At 46.5% G+C, this 23643-nt stretch overlaps 1 protein-coding gene across 3 annotated transcripts in view; it reads left to right on the top strand.

Moving 5' to 3' along the window:
* The window catches only part of CAMK1D (calcium/calmodulin dependent protein kinase ID), a 428166-nt gene that overhangs the window by 359098 nt on the left and 45425 nt on the right, over nt 1-23643 (top strand). For all 3 annotated transcript variants that reach the window (XM_028114662.2, XM_028114661.2, XM_028114663.2), the window contains 2 exons: nt 4809-4947; nt 10803-10929. In XM_028114662.2, the coding sequence (XP_027970463.1) occupies nt 4809-4947; nt 10803-10929 (266 nt within the window). The remainder of the gene's footprint in view (nt 1-4808; nt 4948-10802; nt 10930-23643) is intronic.

The raw sequence follows: 23643 nt of genomic DNA, 5'->3' as shown, positions 1-23643 counted from the left end.
TCGCCGCCTCTCTCAATCACATCCTGCATATTTCATCCTTCCTCTTAGGACTACATGTGAATGGGGGAGATGGTTCTGGAAAAACACATTTATAACCAGCGTTGCTCTGGGGCACACAAAGGCCACCTTGCTTCGCAGCCATGTCCCCAGCTCTTTTCTACTCTTGCTGTCTAGTTAGGTAACAACGGTCTTTGTAAATTTCAAGGCATATTTGCTATAACACTACTTTTTATTATCTCAGCATTACTGCTAGTATTTCTCAGACTGCTCTCTAAAATTAGCAGTACAGCCTTATACTGTTTGGCCTTTGAGGGAGAGAAAAAGGTTTTCCTTGACCCTCTTCAGGTCCCTGGCTAGCTCTGAAGATGAAATGGACAAAGACAGATTAGTGGGAAGAAAAGACACATGTTAATGACATTTGGCAGTTACTTGGGATCCTTCCCCAGAGAATGAAGACCTGGGTGGAGTGATCAGAGCTGGAAGCTTCTATACACAAACGATAAATTTGTGAAGAATTGACAACGCAGAGGGGTTTGGGCCAGGGATGGTAAATGGTGAGGAGTCTAGGGAGCTAAAAGGTTAGTTGAATGAGGTTTGTTTGTACATTCCCTGGTGCAGTCTGTGAGCTGATAGAGTCTGTCTCCAATAAAAGGAGAACTTATTTCTTGCCTTTAGACAAAAGAGGGGGAATATTTTTCTTGCATTTACTGCTTCTTAATTGCTTGCAGCTCAAAGTAAATTTTATGTCAAGGAGGCATATTTTGGGGTGACATATCCTGGTTTCCTGCAGCCTTCTTCATATTTTATTATACCTAACTTCTAGAGGAGCAGGTTTTTGGAGCCCATTTTTCAGCATTAGCACAAGTACTGTCTTTTAATGAATGTGTAGAAATTGTTGTAAGATAAAAAATTTTTTTAAGTTATAATTATCAGTGAATTTTAAAACAAGGGGATCACATCTATGGAAACTGCATGGAGAAGTTCAAGTGCATGTAAAGAATGGCTTGGTCTACCCAGTACTAACAGTGGGTACATGGTACGCTGACTCAGTTATGTCGCGGTATGCTGTGGTGGAATCAGAACTTACCGTGTACTTGATCCAGCAGCGTTGAAATTATGTTTCTTGACAATGATTCTTTAATTTGAAGAGATTTGCCCTACTTAAAATTTTACAAATAAACTGAAATTTTGTTGCAATTTCATATTTGCATATTTAAAATTCACATGCAGGTATAGCAGGACAATGTAATAGACATGGAAGATCAGAGACTGAGCAAACCCAAGTTCAAAGCAAAGACAGGTTGTTCTAAATTAATGGAAAAGTTTAAAATAAGAATAGAGAATTTTTGAATGATGTCTGTCCTCTCCTCTTTAATTGGTAGTTTCTTTCTTTCTTTTTAAGATTTAATTTAATTTATTTATTTAAGAGAGGAGGGGAGGGGCAGAGGGAGAGAATCTGAAGCAGACTTTGTACTGAGCCTGGTGTGGTGCTCGATCCCATGACCGTAAGATGACAACCTGAGCTGAAACCAAGAGTCAGATGCTTAACCCACTGAGCCTCCCAGGCACCCCAATAGCCAGTTTCTTTCTACATCTACACTCCCCCCCCCAGTGAACCTCTCTCCCATAGCCACCAGTAATTAATTTTATTTGTTGATCTGTCATGATGGTTCTACTCCTTTTTCCCCATCACCTGATCCCTGACCCTTCTAACTCCGTCCCAGTGCTTGGCATGCTCTCATTGGGGTACTCCATTTCTAACAGGGAGCTGTAAACCATGCACTTGGGAAACGTGCTGTAAAAGGATATTGATTGAAGAAGGCAACCTGTCAGTCAGCTCAGCAGCCAAACCACCCAACCTATTCATGATCTGCAGGCCTGAAAATGAGACACACCCCTCACCACAATTCTAAACTTACTTCCCCATCAGTGATTCTGGGATTCTGGTGGTTCACAGATGGTTTTCAAAATAAGTGGGTATCTTAGCTCAGGCTGCCATAACAAAATACCAGAAACAGGGCAGCTTAAATGACAGACATCACAGTTCTGGAGGCTGGCATATCCAAAATCAAGGTCCCAACTGATTTGGCTCCTTTTAAGGACTCTTCCTGACTTACAGATGGCCTTCTCCTTGCTGTGTCCTCACATGGCGGTGGCGGGGGGGGAGGAGAGGAGAGGAGAGAACTGGACTGGACTCTGGTTTCTCTTCTTATAAGGACACTAATCCCACCATGAGGGCCCCACTCTCCTGACCTCATCTAAACCTAAATACCTGCCTATGACCCCATCTCCAAATGCCATCACACTGGGGCTTAGGGCTTCACATGAATATGGGAGGGGGCATAAACAGTTATTAGTACTTAACAGTAGCCATTTGAAGTGTATGCTTAAGGAGATTTTTGAAAAGTATACAGTGATTTGCAAATTTTAAGACATTTTTATGAGTATCCTTATGGGTTTTTTTTTATTGGCAAGTTTTTTGACTTCTCCCCTCTGCCTTGGTTTCTAAAGAAACCAAATACTTTCTGAGCCCTTTCAGAAGAAAGCCCTGGTGCAATTTGAAACTTCAGAACTGAAATATCAAATGTGCGGAGCATGGAGACTGATAGAACGTGCTACAGTTACAATTACACTTCGACTCTGATGCTTCAGTTCTTACTGCATAGCTGCCCTATCGGAGGACAAATATTTGATTCAATAGGATCTATTAAGACCTTATAGATCACATAGGAGAAGGGAGGACTTTGAGAGAATGGGAAGCAGGAGAGATCAGTTTTGAAGGAGGGAGAGAATCTGGCAAAGGTGGGTCGCAGAGTACTCAGGGTGGGAGGTGGGGGCGGTCAGGGGATGAGCATTCCTGCCTGAGCTCTTCCAGTAGCCTGCAGAACAGAGGATGTGAGCGGCAGGCAGACCAGTGGTAAGAAAGCATGGGAGCACTTGGAAGGGGTGCCATGATTGGAATGTGGGTGGACAGCAGAGGAGGAAGAGGGGCAGAATCCAAACAGACCTTTCCTCCTTCAGAGCTAATGCTGCCAGGATTGACATCCACAGGGCACGGTAGGTGGCCCCTAGCGGGCACCCAGGGAGTCTTAAATGAATGCTTGAAGAGATGATCAACTGAAGTGAACACAGACACATTCTGTAGTAGACCCTCAAGGTCTACAGAGTTCTTCCACTGGAACTCATGGCAAGAAGGATCTGAAAACATGAAGCCTGGTGAGAGCTTGATGTCCTGCTGCTGAGAGCGGGAGCTCTTGGGATCTGGGTTTACTTAAGGGTGGACCATTTAGACAACCTGGTCATCAAAAGGTAGTTTTGCCCTGATGTCTCCATTCTGTTCACTCTCTGAATTGCTTATTGCTCCTGAAAGTCTTTCCTTTCCTTATCTTGATTTTCAGTTTGCTTTGGAAACAAGACATTATCCAAACACAACATCGCTTAGAATGACTCTTGGTAATGGGAGACACTTGAACACCTAGGCCTTTTATAGCCACAACTGGTTTTCTTTATTGGTTTTTTAAAAGGAAGGTTTTGGTGGATCAGCTATTGCCCATTAATTGCCATGACTTGCTGAAAATGAATCAGAGCTCTGTGTGTGTGTGTGTGTGTGTGTGTGTGTGTGTGTGTGTGTGTGTGTGTGTGTGTGTGTTACTGCTAGGGCATGTCTTTTACTATATCTATGAAAGCTGTAAAAGTTGTTTGGGAAACTGTTGTATGATTTTAATAGTTCAAATAAATCATCTTCATTTTGCTTTTGGAAATTCTCTTTCTTTTTATACAGGAAAATGGTGTTAATATATCCCTTGAAGCTGATTTCCAAGATGGTGTAATTATTTGAAAGAAGCACTGTGTTTCTTGGAGGAGTATATATTCTGCGGGTTGGAAGGCTAGGCTGGGAGATTGTTCCGAGTTAGATTTGTGCAGCTCTGTTACTTCGTTAAACTCAAAGCGACAGCAAATATCGGAGCTGGGGCCTGTCCACCACGGCTTGTTTGACCTTTGCCAATCTAGGCAATAAATACAATAAATAACAAACACAGTAAACACAAAGAAAACGTATAGTGCAGCATGAATTTCAAAACAAATTAAAAGTAAATATTGTCACCAAAAATCAGTGTTAAACAAGGTAATGGTGTGTTGTGCCTCTTCCTTTTTTTGTAAATCACAATTGGCTTTCAGGTTCTGATGCCTCCGAGGGCATGCCCCTACCTTCTGTTGGATATGGTTGACTAGATTAACCCCTTTATTTTACAGATAAAAAGACTGAGGTCCGAGATTCAAGGAACACCCATGCCCTCACCATATTAGGAGCAGAACTTGGTCAAGAACCCAAACATTCCTGTTGGCTATTCACTGCTTTGCCCACAGTGCTGCCCCCCATTCTCCCTACCCTCCAGACCTTTAAGGATAATTCCTTATGTGAAGGAGGCATTCTATCCACCATCTCCCTATATCTGATGATGCCAATATTCTAGAAAGTTGTTCTGACTTTACATTGTCATAGCAGGATGGAAGTAAAGGCCAGAAGAGACTTCTCAGTCCTGGCTAGTCCATGAGCCCTGGTTTATTTGTATTGCCTTTATCTCATTCTGGATACTCATACCATCACGACATAGAAACGCTTCCCTGGTATAGCTTCTGGGGAATACATGGGGCAAAACTTAAATCTGAAAAGGAATTTATTTGGAAATAAAGTTTGGTTCTTTTGTCATATTGAAATCTCTTATTGATGGCTTTCCCTGAACAATTTCACAGGTCCCCTCAAATTTCTTATTTGTTCTTTTTTTTAAATAAAAAAAAAACAACAGTGTATCCGGCGGAGAGCTGTTTGATCGGATAGTGGAGAAAGGATTTTACACAGAGAAAGATGCCAGCACTCTGATCCGCCAAGTCTTGGATGCTGTCTACTATCTCCATAGAATGGGCATTGTCCACAGGGACCTCAAGGTAAGGCCGTCACTTAGCAACATCCTCCGCGACCACTCTTCCACCCACAATGCACCTGTCCAAGAGGATCAGCTCCAGAAAATGGATGAGGTTGCCTTCATGGCGATATGGGTGGAATGAATGGTGGACATTTGTGTACTGTTAGTTGTCAGGGCCTTTGGGACCCAAAGAAAGATGATGTAGATCAATGACACTCACCATCATTTGCGAGATTTTATAACCACAATAGAGCCAAAGGGCCCCAGGGAGGTAGGTTGTGTCTTGCTTCAAGCCGACCTGAAAGGTAATTTTGTTCAGGACCTACTGGCCATGAAAACCTTTCTCCCAGTGCAGTTCTTCACAGTCTTCCCCCAGTTCTGGCCCCATTTCGGCACACCACCCTGAGTAAAAAGAAAGGAAGCGAGTACATAGAGGGCATGACGGAAGAAGACAAATGGAAGGTTATCCAGAAAAACAGGTTGAACGACCTACGATCACAGCCTTCCCCCGGTGTTCTGTAGGTTACAGTGTTATCTTTTCTTGATGAAGAGTTGGCATACTGACCCTTCACCCAATACCACTGAAGGATCGGGGCCTTCATCGGGCACCTTGGCATTTCATCCCTCCCCGGTCAGTATAGATACTGAAGGGTAGATATCAAACATACGCCAGCAAGGGTAGATAGCGAACATATTGATTGGAGGAACAGCAAAAAGCAATGAAGGCTGGACTGAGGCTTCCTTCTACAGCGTCCACGGGCCCAGGCCCTAGAGCTCACTGCACCAGTAAAGACAGAAACTCCACTCCAGCCCACATACCTGCACTCACCTCATAAACACAGGGATTTTATTGCAGTGAAGCCATGCTCTGCATGACTTTGTGAAATCTAAACCAATTTAAAGAACAAACCAGAAGCCTTTTTTAAAACAGCTCTTCAGTATCTGCCCATTATCTAGTACTGGGTGTGAATAAATGGTATAGCTTTTCTTTTCGTAAGGTCTCACTGTGAAGTTTTCTCCTCTTCTTCTCTGTGGTATTTTCCAGCAGCTAGGGGAGTGGCTCCCAAATGTTAGCCTATGTCAGAATTGTCTGGCCCCACCCCAGAGGTTCTGATGCTGTGGGTCTGCAGTGGGCCCCGGGAACTCGCATTTCTAAGGGGTTTACAGGTGATGCTGATATTACCCTGGGAATATTCTTAGAGAACTGCCAGACAAGGGTATTTGGGAATGTTGATGGAGTCCTTACAACTTTTGCCTTTTGCAGGCTTCTTGAGAGTTGCAATGGGCTGTGAGCCCCGTTGGTTAATCTTCAGGACCTAGAGGCCCTTGAGAGGGCTAAGCCCACTTGGCCTCTCTATGCCAGGCGGTGGCGCCTGCTCGGCTGTCTGGTGCCCTCACCAAATGCTGATTCCCTGCTTCTAGAACACAGGAGGCAGCTCTCTGAACAAGTTAACGTGGTGACCGACCGCAGAGGTGTCCCGTGATGGGCATTCCTACATAGAGAACATTCCTCGAGGGGCACTGTGTATTCCCCCTTTGGAAGGCAGATGGGCTGCACAGGAGAAACTGCTTTTTCTGCCCACACAGTGCTTTCAGAGAAGGATTGGAGGCTCCCAGCCCCGGCAGCTGTGAGACCGCCAGGCTGATCACTGTGGAAAGAACAGTGCCATGTTGGGACCTTTTGTCGCTGCTTTTCAGAGGCACAAAGTAGTTTGAGCTACATGGCAGAAGTTGGGCTAGGGTTATTAAATTTTCATAAACATCTGAGAAAAATGAAAACAAAGTGTATGCTCCAGGGCCAAGAACATGATGAGGTCAGTTTAAGATTAGGGCACGATCTGAGATACCACTGCACCCTCACGTGCGAATACACCTCCTCCCCCTTCCTCCAGAAAAGTAGTCTTGTGTCTTCTTGCCCCAGGAAGCTACTAGAGACAGTCAGTTGTCCTTTTTTCAAAACAAGGGACTGAGGCAGGAAATGTCCACTGCAGCTCCCTCAGATCAGGATAGGGCTTCTCAGCCCCTGCACCGTGTTCTTTGTTGTGGGGGGCTGGCCCGTGCATTGTAGGATGCTGAGCAACATCCCTGACCTCTACCCACTAGAACCCAGGACCACTCCACTCCTATAGCCGAGACAACCAAAGACGTTGCCAAATGTCCCCTGGGGTGCTAAATTGCTCCCAGTTGGGAATCACTGAATTAGGAGAGTGATTGTGTATAACATTAACTTTGTAGGAACTGTTGATTCAGACCTTTTAAAAGCTTGTTACGTGAACTATTAAAGGGTTGGTATTGACTTTCCAACTCCAGCACTGGCCACCTGTTGTCTTGCAAGGATGTCATAAAATAAAGGACATTATTTTTGGGGGGGTGAATCCTGGGCTTCTTGGGACCCCAGGCAGAATTGCCAGATCCCCCTTGGGCCTCCTGCCTGACCGAGCCCTCCTACTGCCGACTGGGGGCCTCCATCCGGGTACCCCTGGGCCTGTCTTCTCTCCCACTTTCCTCTTCCCCACCCCCCCTCAAGAAAAAGCCCCACCATCTTTACTAAGTCAGGAGATGCTTGTGGACAAGTACTGATCTAGGCTGTGAATGACCAGTTTCTTGAACCCTCCTTGGTAATTGTCCTGCAAAAGAGTGCTTTGCTGACCCGAATGTATCCCCTGGAGGAAGAATGTATAAGGAGGGGTGTTTGGCCCCATGGCAATCTCTTGCCTAGAGGCAGCCTTGTTGAGTAGCCTGAGGTCACTGGCTTCCCACTCCTTACTTAGCTGTTCAGCCGCAGAAGTACTGGATCAGGAAGATTAAAAATCAGAAAACCTTAAAAAAAAGTCCTCTCTGCCCCATGATCAGATCCGTACTGTTCATCATGGACCATGTGCACCTTTTGATGAGATTATTTCACCCCATTTTTTAAGCACTATTCTTATTTCGATTATTGATTGGCCCATTTTATTCTCTCTTCCAACTCCTTGAGAACACCCTCAAGCATACATTTGATTTTCTTCTAACCGCATGCTTCATCCACGGAATTAATGTCACCGTGAATGTTAAGTGCCATTCCTTCTCGCGTTATGAGTTTGGATGAAGGATAGTATTTTTTTCTTTTGGGTTCTGTTAAAAAAAATTATTCTGACACTTTTTAAACTAAAGAAGACTTTATTTAAGGCTACTGCAAGTATATCACAATAAGGGAGGGCGTTGGGTTCAACTCTAAGTTCATCAAGGACACGTGGGGATTTATAGCCTTTGAGCAGAACGAGGGTCGTAGATAGAAAGTTGCTAAGAAGGGATGCCAAGGATAGCGGGTTCTTGCTAAAGGCTGGCCAAGAAACTCTTAGACATTGGTAGACTCTCTCCCTTGACCAGACTTGAGTTCAGCCCCTCCTGAGTCTTCTTTCTGACCAGGCTCCATCCTTGGGCTCTGTCCTTAGCCCGTTGGCTCTGCCCATGTAGTCCAGGCTGAGCAAGAATCCCACTGAGTCGCTTTGGTGAACATCCCCCACCCTTGCGATCTGATCAGATTCCTTACCCCCCCCCCCATATCTGCCCGCCCGGGCTTGCTTTTCAGCAAGGATCCTCCGAAACTGCTGCAGCCACAGTCCCCGACCCTTGACATACCCTCTTAGTAATTTTCCATCCACTGACCCTCCCCCTGCTCTTCGGTATAAATTTCCACTTGTCCTTATTGTGTTAGGACCTGAGTCCACTCTTCCTCTTCAACTGCAGAACCCCATGGCAGTGGTCCCCCTGAATAAAGTTTTCCTTACTGTCTTTACCGAGTGTCTGAATACATTTTTTAAAATGACATCCAAGGTGGGAGGTAAAGAACTTGGCCACATATCAAGGGTGAGGGAATTCTTCCTCTGCTGACTCAGCAGGATTCTTACTAAGACTGGACTATGCAGTCCCGGCAAGGCAGGAAGGACACAGAAGGCCAAGGTCGAGGCCTAATCAAGAAGAGGGCTGACTACAGTTTGGTCAAGGACGGGGTCTTAGGCAGTTCTCAGAATCTCCTCACGGTAGTGGTTGTACATCAGAATCCCCCCGTGGATTCTAACATCCAGAGGCCTGGGTCCATCTCAAATCCGCTGAAGAAGACATGCAGACATTTTGTGCTGTCACAGGTGATTTCTGCTGGGCAGCCAGGCCCAGAACCACTTTTTGAAATAACCCTGGTCACTCTATGAGAGAATGGCTCCTCACATTCAACACTCAGGAGCCAAAGATTCACCACAAACCACTGACAAGAGACGCTTTTGCTTCACTCTTGGGGATGAGAGAAGAGCCAGACAAGAAACAGTGAGGGGAAGTGGCTTCCCCAGTTCCGAGTCTTCCTGTTGTGTTTCCCTTAAGGTTTAATGTAAAGGAGAGAAGTGATTTGCTTATTTGCTGGGTCAATCTTCGGAATTTTCCTAGTAGGGGAACAGGAGAGGTGTCAATCCTCAACATTATCTCCCTCAGGGACAACACCATTAATTGAGACAGCCCTTCTGTGTTCAGGCTCCGTCCGGGCCGAACTGGCCCGGCCCCAGAGGCTGGAACATCTCCCTCAGTCTCCCTGAGCTCCACTCTCTCTCTCTTTTTTGCTAAGAATGATAGCCCAATTTTTCATAAAACACTACGCAATGAAGGTTTATTAGCTTCATTGTCTCCCTGCTGCACCCCTGCACTGCCTCCCCTTGGGCCCTCCTATGGAGCCGCCATGGAGGTGCCCCTGAGGTGCAGAACGTTAGTGGGGACAGGAACCGTGATCACACCTCTGCCACATGTCGAGCTAAGCTCTGTCATGTATTCTTCCGGGAAGCAAACGAAGAACCACTGCGACCCATGTTTTCCAGAAAGGCAAAGAGAAGCTCAGGGTACTTAAGGACACGTGGCTACGAAGTGCTGCGTCTTCCGTGATGACATCCCTCTATTTCCCAGGAAGCAGAGTGAGCGGGGCGGGGGGCGGGGGGGTCCGCTGGCTCAGGAGAGGGGAAAGTGGGACGCATCTGCCAGAATGGCAAGACACGGGACTTTACCAAGGGTGGGAAGAGAGACCCTTGGACTAGAGAGAGGTTGCCAACAAGGGTCAGAAAAAGGGAACAGAAGAGCCCCTGTAGAAGTCATGTCATTTCTGGGGAACCCCTCTCCCTCAGCCCAAGAAATAAACTGACAAGTCTGAGAGGTATGCGAGGCTGCCTCAGTATAAGGTACACTTTTTTAAGTAGACAAAGTACTGATAAGGGAAAGGGACTCACATTTCCTGAAAACCTCTAAGTGTCCAATACTGTGCAGGGTCCTCGACATCGCTCTTACTAAACACTGCTTTTCTTAATGCATTTACTATGTCTGAAGGTCAAGCATGTTCTTAAACTGTGATTAGATTCTATGGCTTGATCAGAAATGATGAATACTTATAATTTGCATCAATGTGGATGGAACTGGAGGGTATTATGCTAAGAACTGAAATAAATCAATCAGAGAAAGGCAATTATCATATGGTTTCACTTATATGTGGAATATAAGAAGCAGTGCAGAGGATCATAGGGGAAGGGAGGGAAAACTAAATGGAAAGAAATCAGAGAGGGAGAAAAACCATGAGAGACTCTTAACTATGGGAAACAAACTGAGGGTTGCTGGAGGGGAGATGGTTGGGGGATGGGGTAATTGGGTGATGGGCATTAAGGAGAGCACGTGATGTGATGAGCACTGGGTTTTATACGCAACAGATGAATTATTGAACACTACATCTGAAACTAATGATATACTATATGTTGGCTAATTGAATTTAAATTAAAAAAAAAAAACAAGATTTCGTGGCTTGGTGAGTGTCCCACAATGAAGCCAGCTTTAAACACACTTTGTCCGTTTTTTTTCTTATTTTCCTTCCAGCCTGAGAATCTGTTGTACTACAGTCAAGATGAGGAATCCAAAATAATGATCAGTGACTTTGGATTGTCAAAAATGGAGGGCAAAGGAGATGTGATGTCCACAGCCTGTGGGACCCCGGGCTATGTTGGTAAGCACAGTGTGTGTGTCTGGGTCCAATTTGTCTGTCTTAAAGCACCTGAGCCTGGCACAGGATCACAACTGTCTTCGTTCCCCTTGAGGGGAGAATAAAAAGGCTGAGAGACATTGGAATGAGTTAGAAGAGAAGCAGTTTCCCCTGAAACCTTTTAATAGTTGGGGAGAAATCCTGTCTAATTTGGGTGTGGGCCTGAGTGGAGGCCTGGAGTTGATTTGGATGAATGCCCGGGTTCTGATGCCAGAAATATTGCATACATGTCCGTGTTTTCAAGTGATTTACAGTGAGGCGGTAAGATAATGATGAGGTGCAGACACAAGTAGAACACGTAAAATGTTGAGTTGGCAGCGACCATAAAGAGAATATCGATAGGAGGAACCTGCTTCGTACCTTGACGAAGTCACTCTTGAAGTAACCAGTCCCTATCGGTACTGGGGAAGCCAAGAACTAAAGTCTTTCCTAAAATCAGAACCCCACATTCTTTGTACCAAACATTCAGAATGCAGAAAAGGCTGTGGCAGAGGTGAACGCTTGCATGCTGAGAAGCGCCTTCTGTCTTCTGGGGACCTGGAGAAAGGCCATGGGCGCTCTTGCTGGTTTTCGAGACTTTGATATACACAAATGTGTTCACTCATGTAGCAAATGTATACTAAGGTGCCTACTATGTACCAGCCGCTGTTCTAGGCACTGGGGTGAAGGCAGTGCAGGAGACACACAGGGCGCCTGCCCTCATGGAGCGCACATTTTAGTTGGGAGTGACAGACACCAAAGATGTGAGGAATGGGGTTGTTTCAGGCCTTGGTAAATGGAAAATGAAGAAAATAAAAGGGGAAGAAAATGAAGAAGATAAAATGGGAGCTTGCAATGGAGTGGCAAGGCGCTGGGGGGATTACGATGGCTAAGGGCACAGGAACGAGGCTGGGGTATTTGCCTGCATGTGGAGAGGCATCCGGCCTTGGGGCTGTGAGGGGACAGAGTGTCCCAGGCGGAGGCATCAACTTGGTGCCAAAGCCCTGAGTGGGAATTGGGGAGAGGGTACAAGCTGGGAATGTCTGAGAGCGGGGGGAAAGGGAGTTGGAAAAGACTTTGGAAAACAGAGACCAAGGCTGAATTCTCGTCATACACAACATGATGGCTTTTCCTCATGGGAACAGGCAGCCCGCCCTGAAAGAGAGGAGGGAATATTCTATGACTGGCATCATTCCTGTTTGGTTTGAGGTACAATCGTATGGCCTTCTCAGGCCAGGCTGAGGCAAGCCGGCCTCAAACCTCACGAGCCTTGGGCCCAGGGCATTGTGGGAAACTCCAAATGACCTCCGGGGCCCTTCTTGGCTCTTCGAGTGCTGGCATAACATGGGTGTTAGATCACAACCGTCTCGTATTTAAAGGTGCCCAAAGGACAGGAGAGAAGAGCTGGCCAAGGGGAACGGAGAATAACATGAAGGGAAGCAACAGACTCAGGAGGAGATAAAGGCGCTGTGAGCGTCATGGGTGGGGACCGTGTCCCTGGTTGGTGTGTGTGCTGGACAGAGAGGGGGAGATGGTTCTGCTCACAGAGAAGCCAGCACAACCCAGGCCTGGATGAGATGCATGGCGCCCTGCGCGTTCTCGGTTCTGGGCTGGTGAAGTGATGCAGCAGGACCTGGCTGGCCCCCAACGTGGGGGCGGGGGGGACTTGGAATCGCTGCACCTGGGAGCTGCACGCATGTGCCCCGGGCGGAGGGGGGGTGGGGGGTAGGAGCGGGAGTGTGTGCAGTGTGTATGTGGGATTTCTCCAGTTCAGTCCAAGCCCCCAGGCAAGCGGCAAATAAAAATGAATTTTTTGGGGGGGAGGAGTGCTTCTCCTCCTTTCTCTTCAAAGACGCAGAGGAGAAAAGCCTGTTTCAGCAGGGGAATCGGGAAATGCGAAGGCCCGTGAAGTCATGGTGTCCGGTCTCCTTGCCAGGATGGCTTTGCTGCCTGCAGCGCGGTCCACGGCCCTGGCCCCCACCGGGACAAGGAGCTGCTGGGACTCGCCAGCTTCCCCCTGCGAGAAGCTGACTCTCAGGCTGCAGGGCAGATGTTCTGACACAAGTGTCCATATTAACATATGCATCACACTGTTCTCCTATTGGGCTCTGACAGTGGAAAGCTCTAGCACTTTCCAAATGGGTTTTTGCTTCTTTGTGCCTTGGCAGAACCCAGGAACGGCACTTTCTCTGGGTTTCTAAGCGGCTGTCATCCCTGTGATCTGGTTCTGTTTAGATGTCAGATGCTGATGAGTCTGGGCACTGGGAACAATGTGTAGATGTGGCCCTTGATGTTGCTACCCTAAAGGGTGGCAAGTGGAGCCATCAAGTAATCCCATTGTCAGATACAGAATTTTCTTTGAGTGAGGAGGGAGAGAGGAGCTCTGTGGGCATGTAGCTGTTCCAATCATTCATATTTGTTGAGCACTGAGATGCCTGGGGAGTCCTCTTAGAGCAAGGAAGAGGCTACGTTGGGGAGCTCATACCTTGTAGACCTGTACCTTGGGCAGTGAGCAGCAGAGTTTGGGCTGTTTCCTCCCCACCCCCACCCAGGCTGCATGGCAAACTCCTATTCAGCCATCAAAACTCACCTTACATGTTGCCCCCTTTGGGCTGATTTCCCAACACCCATTCTCTCTTTTGTCATTGTAGTTCTTTTCCTGACCACTTTTTCACCATGGCTCTGACTCCATTGCATCAGGGTCCATATGTATCAGTGTCTCCCACTGCACTGCAGGTTTTTCTACAGGGGGAATTATCTTATTTATCTCTGCAGGACATTTGTTAAATTGATAAAAACCCAAGGTTCATGATGAAAATTAGCATTTTTCTCTCTCTTCTCTTCTTCCAGTCATTCAGCATGCACTTATTAAATTCCTCTTATGTGTCATGTTCAGTGGTTTGGTGTTAGGAATGTAGGGACAGCATTTCTGACTTCAAAATGTTAACAGCATTGTGAAAGACAGAGGGCAAACAGGCAGGTTGAATAATGTCTGGTAGCGCTACACTATTCATCACTTAAGGATTATTTATTTAGTGCCTACCTGGGAGGGTTCTGAGGCAAAGCATGGCATGATCTGACTCTTACCAGGATACTTCTAGGAGACAAGTGGGAATTGGGAGAGATGCCAGGGTGCAGGGTCAGGGTGGAAGGAGGGAAACCAGTTAGAAGACTCTGGAATTATCCAAGTGAGAAATGGTGGGGTCTGGGCTAGGTTGGCAGAGGGACATAGTGAGAAGTAGTGAGAACTTGTCAGATTCCAGATAAAATTTGAAGGTAATGTCATGCAGATTTTCTGAAAAACTAAAAGCAGGGTTTTAGAGACAGAGAAATCAATGATAATTCTAAGGTCTTTTTGGCCTGAGCCCCTGGAAGGGTACAGTTTCCCTTACTTGAGAAGTAAAAGTCTGTGGAAAGAGCAGTTTGCAGAAATATTACCAGGGCCTCGGATTTTGATTTGTTAAAAGTTTGCAAGGTCGAGAAGGCAGTTGGAACACAGGTCTGGAGTTCTGGGGAGAGATCTGGTCTGCAACAAGATAGAGTCGATTCTCATTATGCACAGTAATGATGTTCTGTAACATCACCTTGACCCTGAACTAGTAAATACTGACCCACTGTTACCAGGGGAGATCAGGGTCAGATTCCTCATGAGCCTCTGGTCCCTGCATTTTCATCTACTCATCGATGCCTGATACTGTTTTACATGTATTTCAGTTCAGTGACACCTTATTTAATATATAGTCTCGATTCCTGAATGTTGAACTCATGGTCAACAGCCCCATAACCTCCGCCTAAAGGAAGCCTCTCTAGCCACATATTTTCTCTATAAGCACATCTCCACTTTCTTGTGCTGGGAACCCTAGACGGCACTTCATCACTGCACTTGGGGGCCGTTTTAAACCGTGAATCTACAAAATGTGCAGAAAAGTGAAAAACATGACACTAACTAGACCATGAAAATGATACTTGTTTATAGCGTGAGAGTCGAAACAGGAGAGTAGAGTGTCGCCTTGTTTGACTTCAGCTGGGAAAGTGCGCCTTAGAAACTCAGCTGGAGCCTCTCTGCTCACGTCCACAAGTGACTGCAAAGGCATGGCAAGCATTGATTTGGCGGCTACAAATTTTAGCAAGGAGGCAATTTTACACAAGTATGGAACCCGTGTGTCATGAGGATGGACTGTATTTGAGGGCTGACAGCTTCCAGATGTATTTTGAAGCCGTGAACCTGGATGAAATGGCCAAGGGTGGGGGGGGGTGCAGGGAACGATGGAGGAGAAGAGAGGTCCCAGGGCTGAGTCCTGGAGACCCCGGGACTGTGAGGGGGCAGCGTGTGAAGCAGGAAGAGAACCAGGGCACTGTGGTATCTTGGGAAGTGCTTCGGGTTGGAGAAAGTTCTTGTGTCAGTTGTTGCTATTAAATCAAGTAAGATGAAGACTGGGTGTTGATCTTGGACTTTGGGGAGCTTGAATTATGGATCATTTGAATGATTAATTGATTAAGCCAGTGGGAGCCTGACAACCAGTGGGCAGAAAGTGAAGCAGGTCTTTGTAAAGAGGACCCCAGGATGCTGTCAACCCTGGGGCTAGACGCCGCCCCTCCCACCTGCCCCCCCCCACCACTGGCTTATCTCTGCAAGGTCTTGGAATTTGGGATCTTGGACAAAGAAGCCACAGCCCCACCTCTACTGGTCAGTTTCGATTTGAACACAGGAGAGCCCAGCCCTGACGCCCCGTCGGCACTCCCGATTCTGGGGTCCGTGCTGTCCAGGAGCCCAAGCCAGACGCAGAGGGCTGCTCTCTGCTTTCAGCTGTAGTTCAGACTCTTTCTAGCTAGAAGTATCGGCTTCAATTTGTGAAGGCTGTTGTTTTGTTGTTCTTACTGCTGTTGCCTAAATGGCTATTCAGCTGAATAGTGAATTTTGGCAATATCAAGATTACTTCAGTTTAAATGAACTCTCTAATGATGAAATAATGAAAAAAAGGGCTGTTTATCCGAAGTATCCCAGTGCACATGGTGCCTGAGAAGGCAAAGGGGTCTGAGAACCTTGAACTTCACCCTTTACCCTTAACAGCTGTCCAGATATTACACGTCCTTGATGAGGAGCCAGGGTGCTTGCAGAGCATCACCTCATTGATGGCAGGAGAGTGTGGGCATCTGTCCGTCACTGTGTCTGGGGTTCCCACTGCTGGCAGCTCCTAGAGCTCGCTCTAACACCTAGGGGCCCCTCCAATGGAGTCCGGCCGGTGGGTGATACAGACCCATATAAGGTAGCGTGTTTGCAGTATTTCAGAAGCAACATTAGAAATACAGGTGAGAGAGGGATCAGCAAGGACTGGAATGACCAGGGAAACACTCGTGGGAGAGGCGTGATTTGAAGGAAGAGTAGAATTCTGGGCCAAGATGGGGAGAGTATAAGCAGGAGAACAAAGGCCCAGAGTCCCAAACTACTTCTTGTCGGCTATGGAAGAAACGAACAGACTCATTTGGCTCGGAGGGGGGCTCGCACAAACAAGTGCTTGGGGATAATTTAGAAGAAAGGATGGGGCTATCTGGTGGCAATCAGCTTCTCGGGGTAACATGGTGGCAGTCAGGACGGTATTGACCTAGATTTGGAAGCCATGTAATTGAGCCAGGTATAACATTCCCCTTGGTGTCACCAATAAGGGAAAAGTCAGAGCTAAGAAAGTTAGTAAGTTACTTACGTTGCTTGCTCTGGTATGTTAATTAAAATATCCAAATGGTCTCTCTTGAATCACTAAATAGAAGCAGGCAGTCACAGAAAGCACCCATTCTAGTCATGTCGTTGATAAACTAAAGATGACACATCAACTCCTCTTGGTAGAGGAAAGCCTGTTGTTTTATTTCTTGATGTTGCTCTTTGTGCACTAATGTGATTTCTCCAGTTCTGTGGGTCTCGTTCTCCTGATTTCAGAAAGAAAATTAAGCAGTTTAGAAGACCTTCAAACCATGGTCTATAGATTAAGTGACAGAGTGCCTTGCCAGAGGAAGACAAGCATGTGTTCTCTTGCTGGCAGCGTGACTCAGGAATCCCAAACTTGGCTTTAGAAGGGGCAGGAAGGCAGGGTGGCAGAGACTTGAATTGCTTTGTGATGTTTCTGAGCTAAATAAGACTATCCTTTTTCATCGAGCCCTACTGAGTGATGATCCACCACAGTGCACCGTCCTTCGTCTGGAGTCCATACCAGCAACCACACTGTTTCATTGTGGGATGTTGCTCAAAAACGGGAAGGCGCGCGCTTACACCTGGTCCACGGCTGTGTTTATCAGCACAACCACACCACGGTTCTTCACGTGGTGGCTGATTGTCATGTTACTAAAGCTTTGGGAAAGGAGTCCTTCTGGTTTCCTTCCATAACTTACTTGTAGTGCTGCCCGCATAGCTCTTTGGTCTAGCTCGGGCTAAAATAGTTGAAACAAGTTTCATCGTGTCTCTTGTAAATGGAAATGAAGAAAGGTTGGTCAACATTCTCGGCATATTTTTTGACAGTTAGAGGAATGCCCTTAATTCATGAGACGGTGGCGTTCTTAGAGCTTGATTTGGGACTTGTGGCTCTGATGAGATCTTGGAAAGTAGTCCTTGCAGCCAGTGTGGTGCTGGGACGAGGACCTCTGTTCTCCACGACACCCAGCCCCTAGTTGGTGCCAGTCACAGCACTGGGACAAGTAGCCTGCACATCTCCACCATTGGTTAGACAGGTGGGAGGCCTGAGCCCTTCATTAAACTCTTGGGTTCTCAGTTTCTTGGATGGACTAACTGAGCTCTCTGATTTTTTTCTGGTTCTGCCATCATATATTTCTAGAGACACATGACTACTTTAAATCTATAAATATCCATGTGTCGAGGATACTGACACCATTTTTTCCCATCTTCCCTCAGAATAGATAAGAAAAAAAGAGAGTAAGTTACCGTCACCCGTTTTTGTCCTTGTCGGCAACCTGTCGCGGTGATTCCTCTCATCTTTCCCTGTGGGCCCTCCGCCCCTAGCACTTTGTCCTTACTCTTCTGTGTGGCCATTTGTCCCACAGAGCTTGATTTTTGTTATTTGCTCCCTTAAACATCACATTTTAGTGTATGGCTGTGAGCATCATATCATTTTCATCCCCTCAGACCGTTGGTGTTGAAACAGGGTTTATAGAACTTGTAAATGGCCATGCAGGGTGCAGACGGGTAGGCAGGGGACCCAGATAAGAATTTTCTCTTTCCTTCTCTCTCAGCAGCTAGTCAGTGACAACCAGCAGCGAGCGTTTCGTCGCCCCGGGTGCAGCAGCCAGACCCCATCAGTTAGAGAGAACAGGGCCCCTTGAGTGGGGAGACTGCTCCTTCGATTAGCCTGGCGGGGACAGAAGCTCCTTGTCAGCAGGTGGGCAGAGCTCTCCCAGCCATGCCTTGGAGGAGCCCCCACTACACGTGTCCAGTCCCCCTACCTCACTCTTCACACTGTGCCCTTCACACTCTTCACCCTTCTGCAATTTCTGGATGGCTCCTCTCTACATCACATTGGGACGGAGTGTCATAGTTTCCAAACTGGTACCACTGTGCCGTGGTGGCAAGGAGGAAAAGAAGCCTTGCGCCATTTTGGAACTTACCGGTTGGTTTTTTTTTTTTTTTTTTTTCTTTTAATGATTAAAACCCCAAACACTGGAATGCCTTTGAAGGTCCTCTCAATCTTGACACAGAACTTGTCAGATTTCAGAAGTAGCGAAGGTGCCATCCCGTTGCCATCCCGAACCCCGGAGGGCAGAGCCTGGATCTTGGGACCACCTCTAAAGGAGCACAAGACAGGCTTATTTCTTGCCACGTTGCTCTGAAATGCCTCACTCAGAACACTTCCCCTCCTCCCTCCCACCGAATTCCAGGTCTCTCCCACATTTTCAAACACCAGCTGTCTTCCCATTTTCCACTCCCTTCCCAGTCCTGAGCCTCACCCCCCCCCCCACCACCCACCGGCCACATTCTGGCTTTGGCAGCATTTGAATGGCAATCCAGCTCCGATCGGAACGGTAATTACAAACCGGGCCGGTGCTTTCGAGGGGACTTTTCATGCCTGTGGTAACATCCAAGAGGCTACCAGGAAAATCAGAGCAAGCTGCCGTTTTGTGAGGCATTTTTAGTCACTTGCAACGCTAAGGGAAGGATGAGAAAGTGCAAAGGAACTTGTATCAGCAGAAGGACAGAGGGGTCCCAGGAACACTCGTCTGACCTTCCGGGACTTTGGGTGGAAGGCAAACCACAGGCAAGGAATGAGTCTGTATTTCAGCTGTATTTTTATGTGCCAGCCACCCAGATGGCAGTACTCTAAACCTTGGTGAGGCAACACCATTTGTGAGGATGCTCACAGTAAAGCCCCTCGTTATCCGGGATTTTTCTTTTTTAATCCCCCTGCTGCTGGACGTTCCGCCGACAGAAAGGGTTCTGACTCAGTGCCGTCGGTCCTGCCCCTCATTGTAATCGGTTCTTCCTAAGGCCAAATTCCACCTGAAATGGATGCCTGAATTGTACTTCCCTTGATCTGTAGAATTTTATTCATCATCCCTGGACAGGCAGCCCCTGGGTAGAAATGTCCTGTTTCTCTCCCAGTGTTTGCAAGAAATCCTTCTTGCCACTTCTTGGACACATGTTGTCACTGACTCTTTGGGGCTGGATTAGACACAAATCCCTAACCGTATTCCTTGACACGAAGGGTCCCATGCAACGCTTCACTTGAGCTCAGATTCTTTACCATGAAGACATAATTTCAGGATGAAGTAGCAGATACCCTTCAAGACAGGAAACTGAGGCATAGAAAGTTAACAAATTCTCTGAGATACATAGGAGTTTTGTAAACCCCAAAGAGTTAGGGAAAAAATGAGGATACATTCATATTTATAGGTAGTCTTCTGGAACAAATTTTTCTAACCTCCCTCTAAGAAGGAATTATAAATGGGGCCAATGAAATGAAGAATGGGCTGGAGTTGGGCATTGCACCCTTGCAGCCATGACAGACTGTTCTCACGCCCGTGGCGCTGTCAGCAATGACGAATGGGCAGTTCCTGGGATGCAGTCTCTAGAACTGTGCCTGGACCGAGAGGGAACTGTAGAAGTATGTTGGTGAATAAGTGAATAAAAGGATTTGTAACTCAACGGACAGAGGAACCAACTGGATAGGAGGTTGGTATAGGGGGTTTGAAGGGTCCCTCCAACTCAAAGATTCAAGTTCTTAGATGTGCCCTTCCATCACTTGTGGGCCCAGTTCGGACTGATTTCTGAAGGTTCTAATGCAAAGGGTGGAAATCTCCATTTACGAATCATTTCCATTATGTAAAGCTAGAATCAAGGCAAAGTACTAAACGACATCAAGGATCTGTCCATCCTTAATTCTAAAAAATAATAAACCCTCTGTTCTCTTTTTGTTCCTGTGGTTCTCTCAACCCTTCATCCTTATATAATAAACTACTATTAGCTCTCTCTGTAACTTATTATGTGTATTATTTTCATGAAGCCTCATTACGTTAGTCCTAAAGAAAGGTTGGGCTCTGTGAATGTACCCATTTTACAGATGAACAAACTGGAGGCTTAAGGAGATCAAATGACTCGCCCGAGTCCACAGGTGTAATAAGTGGGGGATCCCAGATTTCTTTTACTGAAGGACATGAACTTGGTAACAGGGTGAGCTCTTCTCCGTCTCTTCCTCTCTCTGCAGAAAGTGCTCTTCAGCACATCCCTGAGAGCGCAGGAAAAGGGAAAATTCCTTTTCTGTTTTTTTAGAGCCTGGGGATTGAGTGTCACCGCCACACCAATAGACAGCCCCTCTTCCCGCTTCCAGTTAGACTTGGTTAGGCCCTTCTCTTCTCTTTCAGTAAGGAATATGGGCAATTTAATTGTTTTAAAAACAAGATGAAAGGTTTCTGAATTTTTTTCCTTCCTTTTTGAAATCTCTGGAGTCCTTCCCTTTACCAGGAACCCTTCTCACAACCAAAATAAAACAGCTTGGGTTGTAGGACGTTTCCCACCCAGTGGAATTTTCCAGTGGGTTGGTAGCAAGTCTCCCAGCAGTAAATTCGATTATTTTACATTTTAAACCAGCTGTTTCACTAAAGAGCATGAGAAAAGCCTCAGAAAAGAGGACCACATCTGTTGGTCCAAAGATGTCTACAGTAGCTCGGGGTTGCTTTGCTAAAGCTGCATCCTTTACGTGGTATCAGAACTTCTGTTTACTGGAGTAAACAAAACCAGCCAATGGGATGCTGTTTCTGTCAGGGATGGCTAAAAACATGGAATTGTTAACCCCAAGATCGGGCCGGAAAGGAAGTTCTGAGAGATCACTTTGTGTGTGTGTGTGTGTCTCTATCTTATGGATCTCTTACAAAGAAGGTTGAGGGTGTGTTTTTTTTTTTAATTTTATTATGTTATGTTAGTCACCATACAGTACATCATTAGTTTTTGATGTGGTGATCCACGATCCATTGTTTTCATATAACACCCAGTGCTCCATGCAGTACGTGCCCTCCTTAATACCCATCACCAGGCTAACCCATCCCCCACCCCCCTCCCCTCTAGAACCCTCCGTTTGTTTCTCAGAGTCCATCGTCTCTCACGGTTCATCTCTCCCTCCAATTCCCCCCCCTTCATTTTTCCCTTCCTTCTCCTAATGTCCTCCCTGCTATTCCTTATGTTCCACAAATAAGTGAAACCATATGATAATTGACTTTCTCTGCTTGACTTACTTCACTTAGCATAATCTCCTCCCGTCCCATCCAGGTTGATGTAAAAGTTGGGTATTCATCCTTTCTGATGGCTGAGTAATATTCCATTGTATATATGGACCACATCTTCTTTATCCATTCGTCTGTCGAAGGGCATCTCGGCTCTTTCCACAGTTTGGCTATTGCATACATTGCTGCTATGAACACTGGGGTGCACATGGCCCTTCTTTTCACTACATCTGTGTCTTTGAGGTAAATACCCAGAAGTGCCATTGCTGGGTCATAGGGTAGCTCTATTTTTAAATATTTGAGGCACCTCCACACTGTTTTCCAAAGTGGCTGTACCAACTTGCATTCCCACCAACAGTGTAAGAGGGTTCCCCTTTCTGCACAACCTCTCCAACATTTGTTGTTTCTTTCCCTGTCCGTTTTTGCCATTCTAACTGGTATAAGGTGGTATCTCAATGTGGTTTTGATTTGAATTTCCCTGATGGCTAATGATGATGAACATTTTTTCATGTGTCTGTTAGCTATTTCTATGTCTTCTTCAGAGAAGTGTCTTTTCACATCTTCTGCCCACTTTTTGACTTGATTATTTGTTTTTTTGGGTGTTGAGTTTGAGAAGTTCTTTATAGATCTTGGATACGAGTCCTTTATCTGTAGTGTCATTTGCAAATATCTTCTCCCATTCTGTGGGTTGCCTCTTTGTTTTGTTGACTGTTTCCTTTGCTGTGCAGAAGCTTTTTATCTTGATGACGTCCCAAAAGTTCATTTTTGCTTTTGTTTCACTAGCTTTTGGAGATGTATCTTGAAAGAAGTTGCTGTGGCCGATGTCAAAGAGGTTACTGCCTATGTTCTCCTCCAGGAGTTTGATGGATTCCTGCCTCACATTGAGGTCTTTCCTCCACTTTGAGTTTGTCTTTGTGAATGGTGTCAGAGAATGGTCGAGTTTCATTCTTCTGCATGTGGCTGTCCAATTTTCCCAGCACCATTTATTGAAGAGACTGTCTTTTTTCCATTGCATGTTTTTTCCTGCTTTGTCAAAGATTATTTGACCATAGAGTTGAGGGTCCATATCTGGGTTCTCTATTCTGTTCCATTGGTCTATATGTCTGTTTTTGTGCTGAGAGATCACTTAATCTTTGACTGCCCTTGAGACCGAAAAGTAGTAATTCTGAAATCCCTTTGAAGAAAAGTTTTACAAGGAGAGCAGCACGCATGACAATTGGCCACATGCAGAGACTTAGGGCTAATTCTGCCTGTTTTATCCCCCAAATTCATGTCAGGAATAGCCATCTGTTAACCACACAGAATATGCTAAGCCCTAAAAATACAGACCCGAGCGATGTGCTTGTGGTCAGGAGGCATGAAGCCTGGTATTTGACAGTGTGATTCACGTGGCGGGGAAGAGATGCAGAATGTCCCGTAGGGCGTCTGGGAGGCTGGCGTGCTATGGGATTTGGGTGAGTGGACCTGGGAACCCAGCACGTGTCACCCAGGCGGAGCTGCTCCCACTCAAGCACTACCCATCTTGCGCATGTCCTTTTCAGCACCTCCGGGGGGCTCTGTTCCCCTGACAGTCCCTGACAGCCTCCAGGGACTGGGACTTAAGATGCGCTGGAGGAACACAAGGGTTCTCTTGCCTCAAGTCCTTTCCTTCGGTCTAGGCCGTACCAGGAGACAAAGCCCTTTCCTGCTCTACCTGGGGGCTGATGGCATCACAAACAGGCTGTGGTGTGTTTTCATGACAGCTCTTTTTGTCAAGTGTCAATAGTTCCAATTAAGTTATTTCAGTTTAGGGGCGCCTGGGTGGCTCAGTCAGTTAAGCATCTATCTTCAGCCCAGGTCATGATCCCAGGGCCCTGGGATCGAGCCCCGCATCGGGCTCCCTGCTCGGCAGGGAGCCTGCTTCTCCCTCTCCCTCTGCCTGCCCCTCTGTCTACTTGTGCTCTCTCTATCTCTCTGTCAAATAAATAAATAAAATCTTTAAAAAAA

Source organism: Eumetopias jubatus, unplaced genomic scaffold, assembly GCF_037043125.1.
Source record: "Eumetopias jubatus isolate StellerSeaLion01/CBP00866 unplaced genomic scaffold, mEumJub1_p1.0 scaffold_8, whole genome shotgun sequence".
NCBI classification, from domain to species: domain Eukaryota; kingdom Metazoa; phylum Chordata; class Mammalia; order Carnivora; family Otariidae; genus Eumetopias; species Eumetopias jubatus.
This window is presented reverse-complemented; position numbering and strand designations above follow the sequence as displayed.